Here is a 25,486-nt window from a genome sequence, read left to right as displayed (position 1 = left end):
GATAATAATTTGTAGGAAATAAAATTTTGTACAAAAAAAATCCTAGAATATTTTGTGATAATTCTGATAGATTTGCCGAAAAAGTAAAAAGATCTCGTAAAAATACTCTAAGTTAAAAAAAAAATTTCCCGTATTATTTAAATGAGAAATCGAATTTTTTGATGAGCTAAGCCGCTATTGGACTTCAAACCTTTAGCCCAGCGGCACAATTTTTAATTTTCTTTATACTACCAGATTTTCTGATATACTAGTAAAAAAAAAATTTAGCCTTAAAATGACACACCCTAATATTTATATATATATATATATATATATATATATATATATATATATATATGTTTGTATGCATGTATGTATATCTACAATTATAATTCCCATGCTGTATCATCAAGTTTAACTATTTTGTTTTTTTTTCGAGTATGGTCTTCTATTATTAAAAATTTGATTTATTTTTTTATCTTTTCATTAAACTTATTCTTTATTCTGTCTACCAATTGCGAATTTTCTCATTATCTACTTGAATTCACGTTAATATCGGATGAATAAACATATATTCTTATATATAGAAATCATGAAGCAGCGTCACAATTCACATGGCGGAAAATGCAGCCGCTTATGGAAAGTTGGCGCCGCAGTGACCGACCACCTCGTCCACCGATTCCAAGCAATCTACAACAGTTTGCCGATTTTTTAAACATGCCACAGTGGGCCTATAATTAACTTTACTATGAATAATTTTTAGTTTTAAATAATTCACCAGAAATAATAAATATAATCATAAATTTTAACGATTTGAGAAAAATCTCTGCTCCAATTTTTTAAATGTACATCAATAATAAATTATGAAGCAGAAAAATTAATTATTTAATTAATAAAATTTTACTGAAGTAATCATTACAGAAAAAAAAATTAATCAGTTGATAATAAAATAATTGCACATTAAATTTTTGTCAATAAACAATTAAATTATTGCACTTCAGTTTAATGGTACGGTGTTACAAATTTTTTTTAATTAGTTGGATTTATTTTTTAATTAATGAACACGGGGTAATCGATATTCACAATCGATATAATTGCGGTCTTAGTTTTTACTTTTCATCATTTTTTTTCTATTTTTTTTATAGTAAAAAAAAAAAAGTAATAAATTTAAAAAAAAAAAAAAACAAGTATTTTTTCCTCCTTCAATTAACAATTAATTTATAAAAATAATTAATATTTATAATAATAATTATTCGACAATATTTTATTTATTTATAAATGTTTTACATACTTGCGAGACTTTTTAGTTTATTTTTATCAAATTCGAAATTTAATTAATTTATCAACTAATTAATTAATCAATTAATTATTTTAACGTTGCACACTAATAGATTTTACGAATTTAAATAAGCAATAAATAATGCATACTTTTGCAACTAATTGAAAAAAAAATAATTCAGTAAATTATTTACACAGACCACCCGTTTATTGAATAATTTTTGTATTTTCTCTCGTATTGAATTTATTACAGTTTTTATTATTATTTTAATCATATTATTTATTTACGAATTAATTTATCAAATTTACACAAATATGGACACTGTTAAAAATAAAAAAAAAGTACGGAACGTATCGGAAATGAAGTCGTAAAATCAAAGTGTATTTTTTTATATTTGTAAATATTTTTACCTATCAAAAAAAGTAATAATAATCAACGAAATAATTAAAATTTATCATCATTACAAACTAATAATAATTTTATTTAAAAATTATTTAATTTTTTTTTTTCACACATATAAAATTATAAATAAATAGAGTAAATAATTAATAAAATATAATTCATAAAAAATGCACGTATTAATTTTTTCATATTCGTCCTTTTTTTAAATTTGATTTTACCAATTATTGACTCTAATATTCTATTTATTAATAATTTTAAATTTATCTGATATCTGCTACATTCACACTTATCTTGTAATTTACAATAAAATAGATTTGATTTATTGCAATAATAGAAGTGACAAAAACTGGGTTAATAATTAAGAAAAATGGTCGGCACATGTTTTTCAATGTGTTCAGGAAAAGAATGACGTCTGTAAGTTTAAAAAAAAATAATCACAATAATACAATTTCCCTAATCAAAAACTGCGATTGAAAAATTCTAATTGGGTTTTAATTGGAACTTTCTGATTGGCTCAATCGGTTTGAATCGAGTTTAAGCGAAAAATAATAAATTTATTTTCCGATTTAATCTGATGGAAAAATTTCAATCGGATTTAATGAAAGTTGTGATAAAATTATTTAATAATATTTTCAGAAGAGAACGAGAAGGTTTATTACGCATTTCAGAGATCGATGGAAAACCTAAAAATCAAAGGCACAAAAAAGCTGATTTCACTAAAATAATGAAATGTTTTCAAAGATCCAGTGTAGGTAAGTCATTTGCGGATGATCCTAGTGAGTTGAGACCAGATCCAGTACTTATGCTCACTGTCAGATATTTATTTAACAAGTACATTTATTAACTAAAATAATTTATCTGTCAAAAAATAACCCATATTAATTAAATATGATATGTTTTTCCAGAGTTTCACTCCAAAAAGGCATACGCTGGAGCTTAATTTATGAATTAACATTCAACAGGATCCGGGCAATAAAATAAGACATGATCATATAGAGATTAGATTCAACCAAAAGCATTAAAATTTTAGAACCAGTTTTTAAATTTCATATTTATGCTGCTGAAAGGTAAAAAAAAAAATTCAATCATCATTTATTTATTGAACTTATCTATTACAACAAATATTCTGTTTTAAGAATACGGAAGAGACCTTTAAGGAATTTTGTTCACAAATTAAATGATCAGCATTTACTGGAATTAAACGATTAGTCGTCCTGTACGACGATATCAATTATGCCAGCGCTGACGTTCACGAGGAAAAGAAACCAACGAATTAATTGGAAAAAAAAAAAAAAAACAATTTACCAACAACCATTGAAACTGTATACCTCTTGCTTTATGAATTTGTAATAAATTTATACCATAATTTAAAATGTTACATAAGTATTTTTAGCAATAATATTACCATTCAAGTAATTGAATCAAAATAAAAAAGAAGAGAACCGAATTTAAAAAATATATATATATAATGAAAACAAAAAATGTAAAACAGGTCTAATAAAAGTTATTGTTGATGATAAATCTTTGAGTTAATTAATAAAATACTGTGTACTAAAATTAAAAACTTACATTTAACATGTATCTTATTATAACAATATAACAATATAAAATATCAATAATTGTAATTAATGAACTGGAACAAAATATCCAATTTAAGGACATTAATATGTAAATATATACATATGAGCCAATTTTTTAAAGAATAATAATAATGAGCTACGGATAATTATAATAAAATTTTGGAAATATTAGTTTTTAAACTTGAAAAAATAAGACTTTTACTTTTACTTGAAATTTAGGTTTGAAAATGTCAAAGAATTTAAATTAAAAAATTAAACTTAAATCATATTTAAAATCCTTCTTTGCAATTAAGTTTTTCAATAATTTATTTCAAAGAATTGAAATTATTTGTTTTAAACGTGAGAATCTGACTATAACTTGCTCGTATTCTAAATTTTAACCACTCCCTTTCTTTCTGCAGTAAACTGTTTTGAAATTACCATTAAATTACCTACTTTGCCAACCGAAATGATAAAATTACAACAGTCAATACTGTATTTATAAATAGCAACAAAGTATACCTGGGCTGAAAATATAGAGTTGCTAAGCATTACGGACACAAACATACAAGGTCTACAAAAACTGCGGGGACGTAATATATTGGCAGCATTTAGTTGAAGGCTTAAAGTTACTGTGTAGTTAAATCAAATTAGCTGCCGGTTACATTGATATTACTTATAACAAGTACCCAATAAGCTTGACACTCAATACGCAAATCACATAAATATGTTGCGTTAAAATATCTATGTATTTATAAGTGAGAGATGATTTTTTTATAAGCTCTCTAAATTACACGGCCATGAATAATACAAGACTCATCATAATGTAGGTGTATAGTATAAGAGATGATAAAAATCATAGGTCTTAAATCTATAAGAGATTTAATACGTTGGTGCTGAAATTATAGTGGTTCTAAAGTCAAATGCATTGAAATATGGCAGTGTCTAAATTTGAATGACTAAAAAAACCTCTATCTCAAACAATCATTGGAATCAAATACATGCGCCATAAATATCAACCGCTTCGTAGCTCTATAGGGAACAAACAGCAACTGACGTTCAGTAGCACTGTAGATAACTAGCTTTTAGGACAATTCGATGGCACCCGGCTGCGGCTCCTTGAAGTTGGCCCCTTTCAAATTTTTTTTTACACTTTTTTAGAATTTGATTATTATAAATCGTTTGTCCGTCGTTTGTCTTTGAATGTTCGTCATTAATAATTGTTTGTCCTAATTTTGTTTATTTATAAAAAATTAAATAAAAATTGATTGTTTAGTTAGCCCCCCCTATGCAAATTATAATTTTATTCTATCATATTTGGTCTATAATTATCTATAAACGTTTGTTCGATCATTAATTGCGTTTGTCCTATTATGAAAAACAATTTTTAACTATTATTTAGTCATTTTCATTTCTAAATTTTTCAATTAACAAAGGTATATACTGCGCATGCGCACGTTATATTTTCATCAAACCGAATTTTCTCATCTGCTGATCGTCGCTCTCATAGAAATTTGTTTGCTTGCTTACCAAATTTTCGGAGTACGTGATTGACAGAATAATCCATGGTTATTGTTGACAATAATTTCTACAATATTTTATGAAAAATTTAAATAATATTGTGCGAAACATTTTCAGTTATTTCTTGGAAGGTAAATAGAAATCTGATAAAATTATTATAATTACTGGCACTACAATAAAAAATGTAATATTTATTTTTGTTTCTAGGCAATGGAGTATATTTTATCAAACTCCATTTTAGTAAAAATATTTTGTGATTTAATTCAGTATGGATCATACGTGATAAGAATGGAGTGTATTTGTTGTTACTTTCTGACAATGTATTTCCCAAATTTTTTACTCAAGATTCCGTGGTCATCTTTAATTCACTGTAAGTTAAAAAAAATTTTACTATTTGTTTCCAATTAAATAACGAATTTTCATCTTCAACGCTTTTATCAAGCACGTCTGTATATAACCTGTCTAGTACTTTCATTACACATTATGGATGATACTAATGAGACATACGGAAAATTTGTATTTTTTGATAAATCAATTATTAGAATAAGTATTTGTATTGAATTGTAGTGGTTTCAAAAAAGACTCATAAATAAGACTGTTCAAAACCGTAACCCACTTATTTTTAATTGATTTTATTAAATAATGGGCCGACAGATAAAATCACCGAAATGAGATGTTGGCCATTATTAATGTGAGATTAAAAGACTTGTCGATTTATTAAGTTCAATTTTTATTACAATTAGAATTTTCGTTTTAATTAAAGTAGAGTAGAGCTATTATTATTATATAATAAATTAAAAATTGTCTTGGACAGATTGGAGTAATAATTTAATTGTATACTTAGAATAAAGACATTTTTAGCATAACTATACAGTGCTCCTTATGCATAACTAAAAACTAAAATAAATAATTAAAACATTATGATTGTGAAAATTTAAGAGACATCTATTTGTTTACTTATTTTTTTTTTTTTAGTGAATACTTTTAGTGCTAAAACCATGCAAAAAGCAGATGAAATAAGAGCTCTGTTAAAAAGCTAGTATACAGCTTGAAATATTTATCAAGCTGAATAGATGAGCAGGCGTATGACACCGGTATAGATACGATCGATTCGCGCCGCCACGTTTCGCATATATATATATGTGTTTGAACGTGTACTTGGCGCGAGACACGACCTTATATCCGGATCTTCCAAAGCTTTAATGAACTTATTTGAACATTAGTCAAGTAAATGTGCAGTTGTATCTTTTTTATTCATGAGTGCGTAAAATTTTTTTTTTTATTCAATGATGATCCATTACTTTTTAATCAGTATTGACTCACATAACAATAAATTCAATCAATTTTTTTTTATTTCATACATTCATTTTATATACTCATTAAATTTATATTTATAAATATTTTTTTGTATTACAGGTTATTAAATTTTCGACATAAGACATTTACATTTAATATAATGAATACTACGAGTGTATTTCTGTGCCGATTTAACTTAAGAATGAAAATATCCAATTTGATTATTTATAAAAATAATTATTTCGTTTTATATATTTGTATGGTAAGTTTTATTACTGTTAAAATTTTATTGATATAAAATAAAAGATTGTAAATTAATCATAAGTCGATAAATTCATTTTCTATCGGAATTCTGTGTTTTACCAATTATTTATTGATGTCAATTTAAAATGTTAAAGTATAAATAATTTATAAATGATGTAAATCGTATAAAATATTAAATTGAAAAGTTTTTTAGTTTTTTTATTTACGATTTTGCTAGTATTTTTTAATAGACATACGTGTATATTTATACATATATACGTTTTTGTGTTAGATTGTATCAGTATTTCCAAACAAATGACGAACGACAATCATTACATTGTTATACGCTATGGTATCAGTTATCTTTAGCTTTAACCAACGTGTTCAATAATGAAAAATTAATAATTTTATAATTTATATCTAAACAAATAATTCTTTTTCCAACTTAAATGCGTTATTTCTTCTAATAAATACATTATTTATTTATATTTTAAATAGTTGATTTAAAAACTATTGCTTGTTATAAATAAGCTGTATAATCATTAATAAGTAAGTCATCTCAACCACACAAAAACTATCAAAAATTACTTATTTAATTATTAATACTTTTTTTCTTTTTTTTTTTTTTTTTTTAGAATATACTCAGCAGCAAATTTTAATAATGCCAGCGGTATCAGCAGTACCTGTCACTTTAGCAGTTCGTGTATTGAAAAAATACATAACACACTTTACTACAGACAAATTACCACAGCATTCCTCACCTGTATGGAAAAGCATTGCCAATGACATCGAAATCCAAGGATTGTGGACTGTTGATGCTGTACGAATTAATGTACGACAAGATCGAAGAAAAATTTTAACTCTCGCTCGAGAAGAATGCGGAATTTTCATCCATAATAAAGAAGGAATTTCTCATAAGCTGAATGATTCAACTCATGATCATGATGACGTTGACACCACGTATGATTTAGATGATAATGAAAAGGATGAAGATGGTGATATCAAGGATTTTGATTCTAACGAGTGTGACGATGATGATGAGCGTGAAAATTTCGATGTATTAATCACAAGAGAGCAATGGAATGAAATGAAACGTGATGAACCACTTATTTGTAATGGACGGAGATATCCTGGATTTAAACCTGGTGTATGGACCAATATTGTTTCATTTGCTTTTTGGGAGCAGTATCGCCTCAAATGTGCGTTTGTTTTTAAACGGGGTAAAATCCATGAAAGTGGTAGTAATTATGCAGTCATGACTGGACGTTGTAGAGATCGCACTTGTCGAAATCCTCTTTTCGGAATAATTAAAAATCCTCCTGGAGATGAAGGTCCTGTCTTCATAACCATGAAGTGTCGAGATACAAGATTTTCAAAGCACGCTGATGTCAAACGTCCTCTTAATGGTAAGAAACGGAATGGTGTTCAAGAAAGATTACTGCGCACAGGTGTATTGGCTTGGCGAAAAGAAGAAGCCGAAAAAATTTTGAAACCAGGAGATACCGGATCACCGTTTTTATATGATTCGAGTACTCTACATCAAGCCAAAAAAGAAGCTTCGGACAAAGAACTTGGGATAAAACCTGATGATCGAAGAGATGTTATATTAACTATACGCAAGATGAACGAAGATCCATGCTTTGCGAATTCTATTTTAGCAATTGGTGATACCCCATTCTACTTATTTTATGCAACTCCAACTCAGTTCCACACTTATGCAGAATATCTGCGCATTTACCGGAAATATTCATCAATATGCATAGATGCGACTGGTGGTTTAGTGAAAAAATTGACTGACTCTCGAGATAAAAAAACTGGTTATATATTTTTGTATCAAGTCGTGATTAACTTTAAAGGCACTTCCATCTCAGTTTATCAGATGTTATCAGAAACCCATGATGCCAAGTTTATTTCTTTTTGGCTTTCAAGGTGGGTCCAGAAAGTTAATCCACCACGCGAAGCAGTCTCTGATGGATCTAAAGCACTTTTAAATGCAATGTCAGATTCATTCAATGGTAAATCTCTGAAGGAATATATTAATTTCTGTTTTGAAAATCTGATAGGTAATACAAATTTAGAACCGCGCACTTTCATACGCTTGGACACAGCACACTTTATTCATTCTGTCAGCAGATGGGAATGTTTTCAATCAGTGCTTCATAAAATTGTAAAATCTTTTTATCTCTATTGTACAGCACTTATGATTGATTGTAAACGATTATCTCAACTGGAAGGAATTTTTATCTTGACATTAATCGTATCTGGTACTGAGTTTGAAGATTCAATTATTTCTGTGTCTGATGACTGTATAATTACTCCAGTAGAAGCTAGAAATCAATTAGAAAAGTTCATTTCAATTTGCAATCCTGACTTGACAGTTATTGATTCTATTGAAATTGACACAGAAAAAACTATGATTTTCGATCAATCATCGTGTGGTGTCGATAAGAATGGATGGTCTTTAGCTCTTTTAGTATGGATTGATAATCTCTGTAAAAAAGCTAATACTATAATCTTCACTGGAAGCAAGCTTAACAGTTTTTATATGCCTAAACTATATGTTAGACTTGTTGAAATAATCAAAGAGTTTCCACTTTGGACAAATGTGTGCACACCTGATACGATGCCACGAGCAACGTCTAGTTATATAGAGGCTGATTTCAAAGATTTAAAAATGAATTTGAAAAAAAAAGTAAAATTACCTACAACAGAAATCAAATTTCTGAAATTACATATTGTTGATCTTTTAGGTGGTGTAAATATATTTCGTTCAAAATTGACAAAGTTCGTGGTCGATAATTGTTCTGAAGAAGAATTAAACAAACCAAAAGATGAAAATTTGTTTGAAAATTGGAAGGGGTTGGGAAAGGATGGAAATTCAAACGATTACGACTGGATAGATGATTACGTGAACTCATCAATGGATAAAGATGATCAAAATGATTCTTTAAGCCCGTTGAAAGACAAAGATGGCTTAAATTATTCTGTAAATCTATCAGAGAGTCATATTGATCACAATTATAGTGCAAACTATTTGGAGGAAAAAAATGATGCAAACAAAATTATTAATATTAGTTCCACTATAACAGAAAATGATAACAGTCTAACTGCAATATCATCAAGGAATCGTCACGATGAAGATATTATCGCTGCCGCTCATACTGGAGATGATAATAATACTTTAATTACATTATTATCAAAGGATCTTCATGATCAAGATAGTATTATTACCTCCGATGCTGCTAAAGACGTTAATAATAATTTGAATATGTTATTATCAAAGAATCATCATGAGCAAGACATTAGTATTGCTACCACTGATGCTGGGGATCCTAATGATGGTTTAAATATATTATTATCAAAAAGTTATCACCATCGAAATGATGTTATTAAATTGAGAAATCCTAATAATTTATCAAAAGTGATTGAGAATGACAATAAAAAAAATACTCCGGAATTATTAACTATGAAACAACATATCGGGCCTTTATCAGCAGCTGTTGAAGCTATGGTCCAACAAAAATCCATTAATAAAGAAGTTGGTCTATATTTTCAAAATTTCCCTGAAATTAAACTACGAAATAATTTAGTGGACGTGAAAAAAACTAAAATTTTCTTACTAGGTAATGGTAACAAGAGTGGTCCAGTTGTATTTAATGGAAAAAAATGGACAGCACTTAATACTTGTCCTTTTGACACAATAATTCAATTAATATTTGTTGGCGCATTAGATAGTACACGTTTTCATAAATATATCACAAATTTAGATATTCCTGTATTTAAATTTTTGAATGACTTTATGAAAAAAGGACCAACAAAAGAAATTTATCAACAACGCATGTCTATTTTACATCCTATTTATAATGTTTCTATTGTAGATAAAAAACAATTAGAAGAAAAAGACATGATGAAAATTAATGTTTCTCCCACTATTAATTGTTATGATAATATCAGCAAGTTGTGGCAAACTTTACTTAAAAATGCGCCAAGCGTCATCGAAACTTCATTTTGTTCAAATTCTTCGTGTCAAGTACACACTCAAGCTTTTCCAGTTCTTACTGTCAATCATAAAACGATTGATCGTTGTGGATTTATTGCTCTCGAAAAAGCTTTAAGTTTCTACAATAAAATCTTTAATGTTCAGTGTCGGTTTTGTAACAAAGCAAAAGCAACCCGTGTTACTGTTCCTAAAGAGTATTTATTTTTAGAATTAGATATACGTGGCAATATCAATGCATCAAGTGGCAAAAGATGTAAATTAAGTCAATTTCCTACTCATTTAAACTTAAAAATAACAGATAATGGGTCTGAAACTACTCTACGTTACCGGTATACTTATTGCTTTTAACAATATTTAATTTTATGTCTACAATTATGACTAACTTTTGAAATACTGATTGATTTTTAGATTATCTGGAGTAGCAGCGTATCGAACTGGCCATTATTTTGCTTACTGTCGACGATTGTCGGGCAGTTGGCAAATTTACAATGATTCTTCAGCTAAACCAGAATCTGCAGCTCTCAGTACTGAAGTTGAACCCCACGGAGCTTATTATATTTTAGAATAATACAGCAATAATGAAAATACTATTAAATTTACGTCTTGTGAAATTATTATGTTAATTTTATTTTAATGTTACATTTCTTATAAATAATTATATATGAAGAAATCAAAAATATAATATTGAATACAGAATAATAAATGTTATTTCATATCATTTTATATCAATAATAAATAAATAAATTATTTATAGTATAAGCAAACTTCGAATGAAAATTCATTTCACGGACATGTAGCTATAACATGTACATAAAGCTCGAAATAATGTAAATTTTTTATTTCAATTAAAATATTTATAAAGACTATTTACTGAGATATGTACAATGCTACGATAAATATTCTATTAATGTTTTACTCGTATTAATTAATAATTATTCATTTTTATACTATTGACGAACGCTCAAGAATTCTTTATTGCATTGACTACAAATATGATGCCAATTCAATATTTATTTACATGATCCTGAAGTTTAGAGACAATTAACAATTTTCGATTTTTTTTTTTTCAACAATTATATTTGAAGAAAAACCAAATTAAACATATGCACATGTAGAAAATTTTAAAAACTATAGAATTTAAAAAAATCCAAAAATTATTAGACGTCGGCTAATTTCAATGTCATTAATTTGTTGATAAAAAATTAAGAAAAAAAATGCCATCAATTATGAGATAATTTTAATAACTATATATATATATATATATATATATATATATATATATATATATATATATATATATATATATATATATATATATATATATATATATATATATATAAATAATACAAAAAAGTATATATACACTATTTATGTACATAAATAAAGATGATGCTAAAAGTAGCTAACATCATGATCAATGTCTATAGACATTGCTTACGGTTTCTAATCAATCTTATATGCATTTAATTCCTATGTTTTTTTAAATAAAAAAAAATAAAAAATTAGAAGAAAAGTATTAAAAAATACTTATGTTCATAAATAAAGTGCTTTTTATTAATATATTTAAATAAAACTGTATAGGTTAAGGTTAAGTTATAAAAATAAAATTGTCCACATGTGTAAAATATATACTGAAATAATTTTTTTTATTTTTACTATTGTTAATAATTAAAGATTAAAACAACCAATTTTGTATTTTAGATAATTTGCAGAATCCTGAATAGAATTATGTGTGAAAATTATTCATGTGAATTAAAAATAATAAATTTAATCATCTCAATAAATAATAACGCAATGTTCCAAAAATCAAATGTATGTAAAATAAATATTCGTATTCCCTATATTGAAGATATTTATATAGCAATACGTTTTTTCAATCAGACACAAAATAATAATTCAATAAAGTGCAAAATAATTTTTTTTTTGAAGATAAATATTTATTTATCAATGATAGTGCTAATAACAATATTTATAATTCCTGTTCCTATTTAATCATACACTCGATAATCAACGAAGTAGAGGTTTTTGAAGGTAGAATGGAATCTAGTGAACAAGAATTTATAGAAGTTTACAACAACATATAATTAATGAAAATTTTTAATTTTCATTCATAACCTGTAATTTTTACTATTATAATATTGTTCAAGATTTCACTCAAGAAAGATGCAACGTCATCAAAACAAGCACTTAGTTTAACATATTTATTATGATTAATTATTAATTAAATTTTATATAGCAACCTCTAAGTAACTCATTTCTTTTTTCACTTATTTTTACAGATTTGTATTTCGTGACACCGAAAATAGCTGACATCTGACGATTAAAAATTTTTATGTAGAAACAATCTGAATATTGTAAAAAATAATTACATCAAAAAATGCACACGAAATTAAAAAAAAAAAAATTTACTCACTTTTTCAAATTTTTATTTCATAAATTTAATTTTTAATTATTTTAATTTATATAAAAAAGTTTCCGAAGGCTTGCTCTCTTCTGTATTGTTTAAAAATAAAAAATTCAAAATTAAAATATATATCAACAATAGCTAAAAAATGCGAAATTATCAAGTCAACAGAAATAAATTCATTTTTAAATTTCACAAAAATTACTTTTATTTTTACAGTCATGAACATGATACCTCATTAATAGATGAATAGACATTAATACATCTTTTTATATATGGACCCTATATCTATTTTAAATAAAGTAGATTTGTATATATAGATATATATATATATATATTTTTTTTTTAAATTAAACGATTCTTGATTCTAGTGAAACTATTTCTTAACTAACCGCAGTAGCTATGAAATTATGACAATAGAGTTCTCTCGACTACGTATATTATTTTAACATATTAACCATATAATTAGACAAATGTCACTTGAATTTAAAAAAAAAATATTAATTTCAATTTTATTTTCATTGCTGATAACATTAATATGTGTGCTAACAAAACTTATTACAAGAATGAAAGAAATAATCTTAACTTGATTAATCGTAATAGATTTGATTGAGAACAACGAAATTTTTTATTTACTTGTAATTCACAGTGAAGAGAAAAAGTATAATAGACACAACATTTCTTCTTAAATAAATCTTTTTTTTTTATTTTAATACTTTTAGCACCACCCTTTAAACCTTGCTTTTGTTTTGCACTGTAATGGGTACATTACCAGATTTGATTATTTCATCAGAAATAAGTTTAGAAAATTGTTTTTCAACTAATGATTCAAATCCCATATCAGATCAAAAATTTTACTCCATCCCTAAAACATTTTCCGATCCATGAAGAATTGTTAATTTTTCATTTAAGCAAAACACTATAAACAGTTTTTCAATCATATTTTATTTCCAGTCGACTCCATTTTATAATAATAATAACAATTAATTGTCACTCGAAAATATTTCAAGTAAATATTACTTAAATGAGAAAAACATGCCACACAGTTTCAAGATGAGAAAATTTTCTTATGAAAATGCAATTATCTAAAAAAAAAAAAAAAAAAAAAAAAAAAAAAAAAATCAATTCATTAAAAAAAAAAAAAAAGCATAACTTTGTCGGCCAAATCTATAGCAATAAACTATTAGATTCTTTTTCGATATGTTGATCATCAATGACAACATGAACTTTTTGTTGGGAAAAAATCGAAACAAGAAAGTACCAATTATTCTTACAAATATTTTGAATTACTCATTAAAAAACTGATTACCATATTTCTATGTTAATAGTTATTGTTAACAAATGGCGAATGCTAATTTCATTTGAAAATAAATAAAACAATAAGTAGTAGGTTATTTTTGACTTTCTAATACATAAGTGGGGTTATATTTTTGTAAATTTTATATAAGTATATTTAAATTATATTTATAAATATGGAACGTTGTTATTATTGAAATGATGTTTCAAGATTATACGGCATCACTTGAAAAACTACTTTATACTGTAATTATAGACAATAATTGATAAAAAATATATGAATATGACTTAGTTATAATGAAAAAAAATCATAAAATTATAAACATTAAGGCGTACTTAGATGAAATTGTTTCATTTCCACAACGACAATTCATGCATCTGTGACTTTCATGAGATCTATAAATTATAATTACGGAGAAACTGCGAAATCCGAAAAAATACTTGGAGAAAAATTTTAATTGATGTATCATTTATAAAAAAAGTCTGTAACCCGATTGACACCGCAGGCTGTCCCTGGAATTTTTTGCTTTATCAGATTTGTAGAGTAATATTAATCTTATCGATTTTAATAAGTTCAATAAGCAATTGAAAGGATAATGAGACTAATATTTAGTTATAATTGCGGTATCGGTTCTAGCGATGTTTCCATAATATACTTAATCTTTATAACATAGTTCGGTGTAACACGAAATTAATATTATCACGCTTACCATATGAGACTGTATTAAATCGAGTTGGTGCTGGACCAGGATGTAATTAATTAAATAGGGTAATAATTACGCGTGAACAATACTTCAAAAGACCTTAAATCCTTCTGAGCCTTAGACGGATTAACTTTTTTTGTCATTGCTTATTTTTTTTAAAATTACCCGCCTTCATCATGAAATGCGCGCATGCGCAAGACAAGTGTTCCACACATATGAATATATAACTAATTAAAAACTACAAATTAACATAAAAACAAACAATTTAACAATAGGACAAACACAATTAATGATCGGACAAACGTTTATACATAATTATAGACCAAATATGATAGAATAAAATTATAATTTGCATAGGGGGGGCTAACTAAACAATCAGTTATTATTTAATTTTTTATAAATAAACAAAATTAGGACAAATAATTATTAATGACGAACATTCAAGGACAAACGACGAACAAACGATTTATTACAATCAAAATCCAAAAAAGTGTCAAAAAAAAATTAGAAGGGGGCTGACTTTGCTCAGCTCCCGGCTGCAAGTTTCTCGTCAGTTTCTCGCCAACTTGGCTATCAGGGATATTAAAGAAAAGTCAGCTCGTGACATCTAGCAACTATTTAACAAAGTAAATTCAGAAATCAAAAAGTAAAAAATATCTCTCTAGTTCCCTAACAGCACAGTTTCCCTGATAACACGAGTTGATCGTGAAAAAGTTGGTCATTCATTAGTTTCCGACCAACTTGACGACAAGTTATCGACAACTTCGGCTTTTACAACTTTTGGCTACAAGTTACCGCCAACTTTCTCAGAAAATGTCTATCAACTATTGGAGGTACCAACTGTTGGCGGCCAACTTGGTGTCCAGTTGCGGCTGCAAGTTTCTCGTCAGTTTCTCGCCAACTTGGCTATCAGGGTTGCTTGAGCAAAAATTTACTGTACAAAAGATTCGTTGAATTTTTCTTCAAATTTCCATCAACTTCAGAATTTTCAATTTTTCACGACAAGTTGTATGCAACTTGCTATTGAATTTGAGGTAAATTTAATGCCCGAATTACAATGCAAATTCACTTCAAAAGTTGACTAGAAAAAAGTTGTCTTTAATTTTCACGCAAATTTAATGTCAATTTATCGTTAATTTGACTTGAAAATTGTTAGGTATATTTTTACGCTCAAATTTTACACAATTTTATGTATAAATTTGCTTACTTCTTGAAATGGTAAGAATGAACATTACCGACCGTTTTTTTTCGTACAAGTTTGCCATCAAATAAATTTAATGAGAAATAAATCTCATGAGAAATAAATCCAGGGTAATATGGAGCATATGATTCATTAAATGCTAACATTGATAGATGATTAAGTGAATCTGGTCATGTTAGACATTGTGAAGGAATATGTCGAAACAAATCCTAAATAAATTAATAATTTATAAAATTATAATTTATTTCAAAACTTAAATATTAATTAAATGAATTATCTATAAAAAAGTTCGACATGTTAATGAAATAAAATCCGACAATTTTATTGATTCGAATTAATTCACATTAAAGATAACCTCTTCCACTGTTTATATTTTTTTGTTTACCTAAAACTGTCAAATTCTTCTACTACTAGCCATCGTAATTAACAACATCACAAATATGCCAAGTTCACGTTTTACTTTCGCTCCAGTGTAACCAACATTATTTTTCAAGTGCTTACCATACATTTCAATAGATTGACTACGAGTGAGAAATAATGTGACCAGGCATTAATGCTCCAAGCTGTACAATATTGGCCATAAATTCACGACGGGTGGCGTTCAAATCGGTAAAATAAACTAAAGATAAATAAACATTTAGAAAATTAAATTTAAATAGATAAAAAAGTAGATAATATAAAAAATTTATAAAAAAAACAAACAGTAAAAAAATACTTAGGTAATAATTTAAATGGATAAAAAAATATATCGGTAATAAAAATAACAGAAAAATGAAAACTACTTTAAAAAAAAAATTAGCCAATTAAAACTGAGGATAAAAAAATAGCGCGCATTTTTAAAATCGGCTAACAAAAAATTGGTATAATTATAAATATTGATATATGAAAAAAACAATATAAAAAATACATAATAAAAAAAAACATATGGTAAACAAAGAAACGGATAATTTAATTTAAGAAAAAAAAAAAATTTACAAATAAAAAAAAAGATAAATATACATTAATCTATTCGATTAAGCTAATAATTATAAAAAATTGCAAAAACAAAAATTTATAATTATATAAATTGATAAAAAAAATTCTGTATAATTAAAAATATAGATGAAAAAAAAAAATAATTAATTTCCTGAGTAAAAAAAATTGCGGATAAATATAAATAAGAATAAATATAATATAGATAAATAAATAAAAGAATAAATATATAATTGTAAAAAAAAAACACCAATTTTTAAACATTTGGATGAATATAATTATCTATATTCAAACATATAGATAAATAAACAATTGCACGAAAGATTTGATTTCAAAATAAATATTTATAAAATTAATCTGCTGGGCTTGGAATCTGTGTCCTTCCGATAACAAGTATAGCCCAGCAGATTAATTTTATAAATATTTATTTTGAAATCAAATCTTTCGTGCAATTGTTTATTTATCTATATGTTTAAATATAGATAATTATATTCATCCAAATGTTTAAAAATTGGTGTTTTTTTTTACAATTATATATTTATTCTTTTATTTATTTATCTATATTATATTTATTCTTATTTATATTTATCCGCAATTTTTTTTACTCAGGAAATTAATTATTTTTTTTTTTCATCTATATTTTTAATTATACAGAATTTTTTTTATCAATTTATATAATTATAAATTTTTGTTTTTGCAATTTTTTATAATTATTAGCTTAATCGAATAGATTAATGTATATTTATCTTTTTTTTTATTTGTAAATTATTTTTTTTTTCTTAAATTAAATTATCCGTTTCTTTGTTTACCATATGTTTTTTTTTATTATGTATTTTTTATATTGTTTTTTTCATATATCAATATTTATAATTATACCAATTTGAATGAAGTGTGTGCGTGTGTTTTTTTTTAATGCAATCAAAATCGTTTCACTGATTAATTCTAAAATTTTTTTAGTGTAAGAGGTTGGAAAACTGCCCCAGCTGCCTCTTTAAACACTATAATCAATTGATTTGTTCGAAAGATATTGGCAATAAAAAACATCTACCGTGATTCAAAACTACTGGAATTTCATTTTCTTTAAATCTACGCAATGATTTCAAACTATTATAATCGCATTAAAATTTTATTATGAGTAAAAAAAAAAAAAATTAAAACATTAATTGAGAAAAAAAAAACAATGTAGTTGTAATAGAAAAGAATAGCTTTTCGAATGTTAGAAAATTTACCATATTTTCAGCGGGAAATTGATATAAGTACAAGAAGAAAAGTACCCCTCTAAATTATAGCTCCTCAAACTTTAATTTAGTCATGAATTATAAATAAATCATTTGTTTTTATTTTTTTATAGCACAATTACAAAATATTATTAGAGATATGGAGATCCAGTGGGGACGGTTAGATGCCGGAATTGATATCAATCGTCAACGTCGATCAGTTCAGCGTCATCATGACATCCGCATTCAGCATCTTCAAGCATCTTTAAGATCTGGAAGGTTAAACAACTCAGCCAATTGATGAGCGATTAATGAAATAAAATTAATATTAACTAAAAATGATAATATACTCTATTCTACGTTACAAGAATTCCTACACGCTACAGTGAATCGGGATCTTCATGATTCAATATTTTTAATTTTAAATGATAATCAACGTGAGTCAGAAACTTCCGTGTAGACAGTTTGAAAATTATAGATATTTGAACCTTTCCAGATTTTTAATAGAAATTATTACTTTTTTTTTCTTTTTTTGCAGGTGAACAGCTACCAAATATTGGCAATATTGAACATTTAAACCTCATTTTGCAGGATCCTTAAGAATCTCTCTATTATGTGTTATTTTGTATTCCATTTGATATTTATTTTTATTTAATAATAAATTTTAACAACCATTAATTCCTTGCAGTTTTATTTTTATTTATTAAATTAGCTGTTAAAACAACTTACCTGTAAATTTCAAAATTAATGTATAGAAATTTTATGTTTTTTAAACAAATTTTTTCAATTAAAGACATAAATATACCTCAATTTATAATTATAAACTTATAATAATTATAGAACTATTAAAACATCCGTACATTTAGTATTTTTATTGTATAAAAGTTGTTAATAAATTATTTTTTATATAATATTTGAATTATATCTCATTATCTTAATTAAATACTGAGATAATTTTAGAATCTTCACTCAGCGCCATATGATAATGACCGACCTACATACTTCTTTCTTACCGACGCCTGCTCTCTTATTGGCTGAGCCATTGAGTACAGTTGTCATTGAGTAAAGTCGTCCTTGAATAAAGAGAGAATTGAGTACAGTTTTAAAACAAAACTGGTGGTTCAAGAACTGCTTTTGAGTACAGACGGCTCTCGAGTAAAGAAATCCTGAGTAAAGTTGTCATACTGCCGTCGTCCTAATGCCTAATGTATAACTAACTGTCATCGGCGAAAGACTTAGCTTCGGGTTTATTTGATGGTTATCATTTTTTTTCTCACTCTTACGTACTTACACTTGTGAGTACTGTAGTGAAACACTCTAAGAGCTGATGATCCTGCCATACCATATTTTTTTTTCTCCTTTTGGCTATCGTCCCAATTGGGCCACGTGCCAGTGCCATACCATATTAAAAATTGGAAAAAACAAGGTCTCTTATTAGTTTGTATGGTTTGTATATATATATATATATATATATAATAAGTTCAGTCGAGGTAAATTTTTTTTACTGTGATGCATATAACCAAAATTTATTTTTTAGTGTTATTTAAATGCATGGGCGCTGTTGCTCAAAAGTTTTTCTGATAAACTTGAATACAATTTTTTTGATTATAATAGTGTTATCACGTCATGAATAAACAATAAGTTAAATTTTTTAACTTCTCAAACTAAAGTCATTTGGCCTATAATCAGTGACCTCATTAATCATGAATCTGCAAACGCTTTTTCAAGACTTTAATCCGAGGTAAAATAAATTTTATAATAATAATAATAATAAGATTAAAATTGATACATTAAAAAATTAAATATAAAACAATTCGTTTTAACGAATCAAAATTAACTACTTATAATTATCATAATTATATATGATCCAGAAGTTAGCAGACAATTATCAATTTTTTGATTTTTTTTTTCATCAAATCAATTACAAAAAAAAAAAAAAAAAGAAAAAAAAAATAAAAAAAAAATAAAAAAAAAAAATGCACATGTAGAGATTAAAAAAAACTACAAGTGTAACTTTTTGAAATATTTTTTTTTTTTATAATTTATTATTTTTTTTAAATTTAAAAAATGACTTGACATTTGCTAACTTCAGTCATATCAATTATATAGGTACTTTTATCCATAAATAAATTTTTCAAATTTTTAATTATGAATTATGTATAATATTCATAAGTTAAAATTTAAAAAATGTATGTATGTTACATATATTTTATTGAAATATTATTCGTTTTAATTATCATTAAAATCAATAATAGTTCACTAAGATATAATATGTAACTCTTCTATTGATGAAACCATACATATATGCATAACTATATAGTACATACATTACAAGTATAATTAAAAAATTAATATTAAATAATAATGTAAGTAATTATAAATTAAAATATGATGTGGCTTGAAAAAAGATAATTATTATTTTTTTAAATTTTTGTTACAGTAAATTTTTAGTCCATTCATGTTTGATGATATTTACTGCATTATTTGCATTAAGACTAGATGAATTTATAGAATGGAGTTACTGGTCGATATTCAGTCCTATTTGGTTGTGGAAGGGTATGGTAATTTTAGGAGCTACAGTGGGTAGTTATGTTTGGTGGAGGCACCCTCATGCAAGACTTGAAGGCGATGCTTATGTTCATTACAAGGCTATGTTGATAACTCTTGCCTTACATTTAATTTTATTAATGTTTGAATTATTAGTTTGTGATAAATTAGAATCAGATAGACATTTATGGATATTAGTATTTATTCCTTTAATTTTTATTTCAATTGTCTCTATAGCTGTAAGTATTCCTACAGGTCTTATATGTCAAGTTTTTTATTCAAATTCTAAATTTAAATATTTAATGATAATTTAATTATCTTATTACAGGTTTGTATTTGGGCGGTAAAACACGATCGATCGTTCGAATTGGAGTTATTTTGCGCTGTCAATGTACTACAATTTATTTTCTTAGCTTTGAAACTTGATCGATTTATAGCGTGGAGTTGGGAAGTCGTTTTTGTTCCTCTGTGGGCACTTTTGTGTTTATCATTAGTTGCTGTATTATATACCATAGTATTTGCAGCTGTATTATTAAGAGCACCGCAAGTTAATGCTCGTGTTAGAAGAACGTCGTTAAATTCGGCTTTAGCATATACTTTTCTAGTCGTGCCAATATTAGTATTTCAAGTAAGTTAAATCACATTTTTTTTATTATTAAATTTTAAAATAATTAATCTTTTCATTGTTTTATTTGGATTTAATTTTTTGGTGAAATTATTTAATAAGTTTATTTCTATTACTTAAGAGAATCAGTTGCGGTTCAATGGTTTACAAACGAACTGATTATTTGTTAATCTAATTTTTTTTTTATTCAGAATTGATAAAAATAATATTATTTACATATCTGAAGATGCAAACTTAATTGCGTTACTTTAATTCGTAACATTAAATAGTTAAAAATACAAGTAAATTAGTAGTTTTTGAAATCATAAAATATACTTCATTTAAAGAAATCTATGCTCTCATCCGGCTGCTGGCTTAGCGCGCTAAGAGAATCGACGATTTTCGAAAAATTCGGTAAGTTATTGTTTTCACCCCGATTTTCGAAAATCGAGTTTTCATTAGACGTCGACGTTTTGAAGTCCTAGGAAGCTATTCTGACTATTTTCAGAATGATGTCCGAGTGTGTGTGTGTGTGTGTGTGTAAACTCTTTGTAACTTTTGAACTAATGAATCGATTTGGATGGTTAAGGTGGCAATCGAAAGAGCTTATTGGCCATCAACTTTCCTGAAAATTTCAGATTATTTGATCGAATAGACTCGAAAATATTTGCGAATTACGAAAAAAAAAAATTTTTTTTTTAGTTTTTTATTGATTTCTCAAAAACGACTAATACGATCGACTTCAATATCTAATCAGCTCTAGTACTTAATAAAACGCGTCGATTGCTACCTCAAACATCAAAATCGGATAATTCGTTCGAGAGTTATCGCGGGAGAAAGAAATGGTGAAAAACGGTTTTTTCTAAATATTTTCGAAACGACTGACGCGATCGATTTCAAATTTTAATCAGCTCTAGAATTCAATAAAACGCGCCGATTGCCACGTCAACTATCAAAATCGATTGATTAGTTCAAAAGATATCGGCGTTGAAAAGTTAAAAAAATAACATTTTATGTTATTTTTTCCGGATAAATCATAATATAACGTACTAAAATGTGCCTGATATCATACCAACTCATCTTCTTTATGGTTTCTTTTGATCATATAATGTCATCGAACTTGGTTTTTAGTTTAAATCATATTATCAACAAGAAAATCGATAAAACGTAGTTTTTAATATTTTTATCGGATATTTCATATTTGATTGTTTCTTACATGAGTCAAAACTTATTTAAATCTTGATTTTGATCCCTGACATTGATTTCTGCCTCAATACACTTATTTTACTGAACATAATCAGGAACTAAATTTTAAAAACCGCTTCATTGATGATTTTCGATTCTTAAATTTTCAAACTTCAGCATAACAGGTAACTTGTTAGAGCTTGAAAAGATCGTAAAAAAACAATTGCATGTGATAGCATTTTCGAGCTCGAAGAGCTCGAAAATATATCTACACTACTGTTTTCGAGCTCTTTGAGGTCGAAAACAGCGGCAAGTTTTGGGGCTGGCCCGCAGGGTCAACCGACGCCCAGATTTTTTTTTCAGCTTCAAGATATTTGCAAGCCGCGTCGAATGACACCTTGATGATAAAAATCGGTTCATCCGTTCAAAAGTTATAGATATTTATATACGTACGTACGTACGTATGTACATACATACATACATACATACATACATACATACATACATACATACATACATACATACACTCGGACATCATCGTTAAATTAGTCAGGATAGCTTCCTAGAACCTCAAAACGTCAAGATCTCTTAGAAATTCGATTTTCGAAAATCGGGATGAAACCAATAACTTCCCGAATTTTTGAAAATTTGCAATTTTCTTAGCGGGAAGTTAAAAAATATTTAAAAAATTGGATCTGTTCGACATTCTAATTAGCAAAGTGTCTAACTGATTATTTTTCGTAGGTGATTGTGTGCAATTTTTAGATACTAATAGTCAGAGAAAAAATCATTTGAGTAACCTTGACAAAAATACTATACATATACTAGATATAGAATTGATTTTTAGATGAAAAAAAATTTGTAACTTCCTTTTTTTCGCATAAATGGAGGATTTTCTGAAATGGAGTTAGACCATTTGCTAATTATAACGTCGTGTTGTTTTTTTACTTTTCTACATGCGCATATTTTTAGTTTTTATTTATTTTTTTTTTTCGTAATTGATTTGTTGATAAAAAAAATTAAAAAATTGTTAGCTGTCTGCTAACTTTAGAATCACGTTTACTATCATAAAATAGTTCAATGTTAAACAATAATTGTTGACACTTTTGATAACCTCAAAATAACTCATAGTATAGAAATAAAATGTACAAGTTAACATTTTTCTTGTGTCACCATTAACATTTAAAAAGTGTTGACTTCTCATATTACTCTAATTTTGTGTTGAAATTCATCACAAATAGGGTAAGTGTGGGTATTACTGCGGTTTTTTTGTAGGTCTTACTTCAAAAGCAATTTAATGAAGTTTATTCCAAGATATCAATATTTTTTTTTTTTTTTTTTATACCCAATTAGTGCTTTTTATTAACTTGAAAAAAATCAACAATGAGGTAAACTAATATTGTCTTTAAATATTAAGCATTTTAGAGACAAGTCTATATGCATGTATTACTGGGGGACCTAAAGTAGCTTGCCCCTATTACTGCGTACCTATTACTGCGGCTAAATCAATTACGAAAAACTTCGGGATCAGACAAAAAATGAAATAAAACAAGTTTGAAAGATAATTATTAGCTTAATAAAATTTATTAATACAATAAAAGATTTATATTAATTTATAAAAATAAATATGACAAGTAAACACTGCACAGTACAGTCTACTGATGACGGCTTCGGACTCATATGAAAACTCCCATTTTATCACCATTAAAAATTCTTGTAGAATCGATTTTTGTAGTCTTCATCAGTAAAAAACTCAGTGAAGTAGTTACTAATACTAGTGAACCATCCTCGTATCAGATACTGTGTTACCTTAGCCCGGGTAACAGATAAATTTTCAGAAATTCTTTCTGAAACATTTAGATGACGTTTTAACAAACTTTTAAGCCAAAACCTTCCTGGTTTATTATTAGGGAATGGGGTTTTCCTATTATCATTGTCACACAGTATTTTTAAGTTATCAACGAATTTATTTTTGTTACTGGGAAACCTTGTTTCTAATAGTAAAAAATCCATTGAACTAGTTCATTTTCTTCTTCATAACTAAGTACAGTTAATGGTCCAAGTGGTTTGTCACTGTATTTGTGAATTTTTCTTGCTCTTATCGTTGATTTCGGTATATTATATTTCCTAGAAACTTCAGCAACTTTCATTTCCTCTAGAACTTCAGCTTTAGCTGAAAAATTTTACGTAGCTTTATTATAATTATATCTTGTTTTTTTGATCACTTTAGATTTATTTTTTTATTGACCTCCTGTTTATTATGAACTGTATGCATTGTTAATTTTTAACAAAACACAACTTACAAACGACTTGATACATGCATTATTTTTATCCGTTCAAATAAAAAAATTCACTACCGCAGTAATGGGTACAAACGCATACAACTAGAGGCGTTTCTATTACTGCGAGTTATTCAGAAAACCGCAGTAATGCATACATGCCCAGTTTGTTGGTACCTATTACTGCTTCCGTGAATAAATAATTTGAATTAATCAAAATTCAATTTTTATTGAATTTTTGGTATTAAAAAAAGGTTATCTTATTTCTGTAAGCAATAATAATAGAAATTGAGTCGTTTATTTCAGAAAAAAAGACCTTTAAGTTCCACGTTTTTTCGCGCAAGAATTCACAAAAAAGGCATAATATTCAACCTCTATAACCTGTCAATTTTAATTAATTAATAATAAATTCAAAACTTATGGTACATGTAAAACTTGTGTACAGTTAATTTCTTTCAGGTTTCAATTATTGGCAATAATTTTTTTAAATCAACAAAACTCAGTTATCGTTTATTTATAATTAAAACAAAAAATCCGCAGTAATACCTACACTTACCCAAGCCTGTGTTGAAAAATAACACAAATAGTGTGTGGATCGTTTCTAACACACAGCTTGTCTTGATTTTAACACAATTTTTTTGCTGTGCATTTTCAACTTCCCGCTAAGAATTGCAAATTTTTAAAAATTCGGGAAGTTATTGGCTTCAGTCCGATTTTCGAAAATCGAATTTCTAAGAGATCTTGACGTTTTGAGGTTCTAGAAAGCTATTCTGACAAATTTCAAGATGATGTCCGAGT

The 25,486-nt window shown here is 26.6% G+C and overlaps 1 protein-coding gene and 2 long non-coding RNA genes across 5 annotated transcripts in view; all 3 read left to right on the top strand.

Moving 5' to 3' along the window:
• The first annotated feature begins 1,820 nt into the window (after positions 1 to 1,820).
• Positions 1,821 to 2,649, top strand: LOC128667791 (uncharacterized). Its single transcript, XR_008403747.1, has 3 exons — positions 1,821 to 2,074; positions 2,297 to 2,412; positions 2,566 to 2,649. It is a non-coding gene; the product is annotated as an uncharacterized LOC128667791 (long non-coding RNA).
• A 12,943-nt stretch (positions 2,650 to 15,592) lies between these two features.
• On the top strand, positions 15,593 to 18,743 carry LOC128667796 (uncharacterized). Its single transcript, XR_008403752.1, has 3 exons — positions 15,593 to 15,717; positions 18,208 to 18,510; positions 18,612 to 18,743. It is a non-coding gene; the product is annotated as an uncharacterized LOC128667796 (long non-coding RNA).
• A 367-nt stretch (positions 18,744 to 19,110) lies between these two features.
• The window catches only part of LOC103570947 (transmembrane protein 185A-like), a 48,779-nt gene continuing 42,403 nt past the window's right edge, over positions 19,111 to 25,486 (top strand). The window contains exons 1-4 of one of the 3 annotated variants that reach the window (XM_053739671.1): positions 19,111 to 19,519; positions 19,611 to 19,814; positions 20,514 to 20,859; positions 20,949 to 21,248. In XM_053739671.1, the coding sequence (XP_053595646.1) occupies positions 19,777 to 19,814; positions 20,514 to 20,859; positions 20,949 to 21,248 (684 nt within the window). In that variant the 5' untranslated portion in view covers positions 19,111 to 19,519; positions 19,611 to 19,776. The remainder of the gene's footprint in view (positions 19,520 to 19,610; positions 19,815 to 20,513; positions 20,860 to 20,948; positions 21,249 to 25,486) is intronic. The other 2 variants (XM_053739670.1, XM_053739669.1) reach the window with 2 other exon arrangements.

The sequence above is a fragment of the Microplitis demolitor genome, chromosome 5 (genome assembly GCF_026212275.2).
Source record: "Microplitis demolitor isolate Queensland-Clemson2020A chromosome 5, iyMicDemo2.1a, whole genome shotgun sequence".
In the NCBI taxonomy this organism is placed as follows: Eukaryota; Metazoa; Arthropoda; class Insecta; order Hymenoptera; family Braconidae; genus Microplitis; species Microplitis demolitor.
Note: the sequence above shows the minus strand (reverse complement) of the source record. Positions and strands in the feature narration are given on the sequence as shown.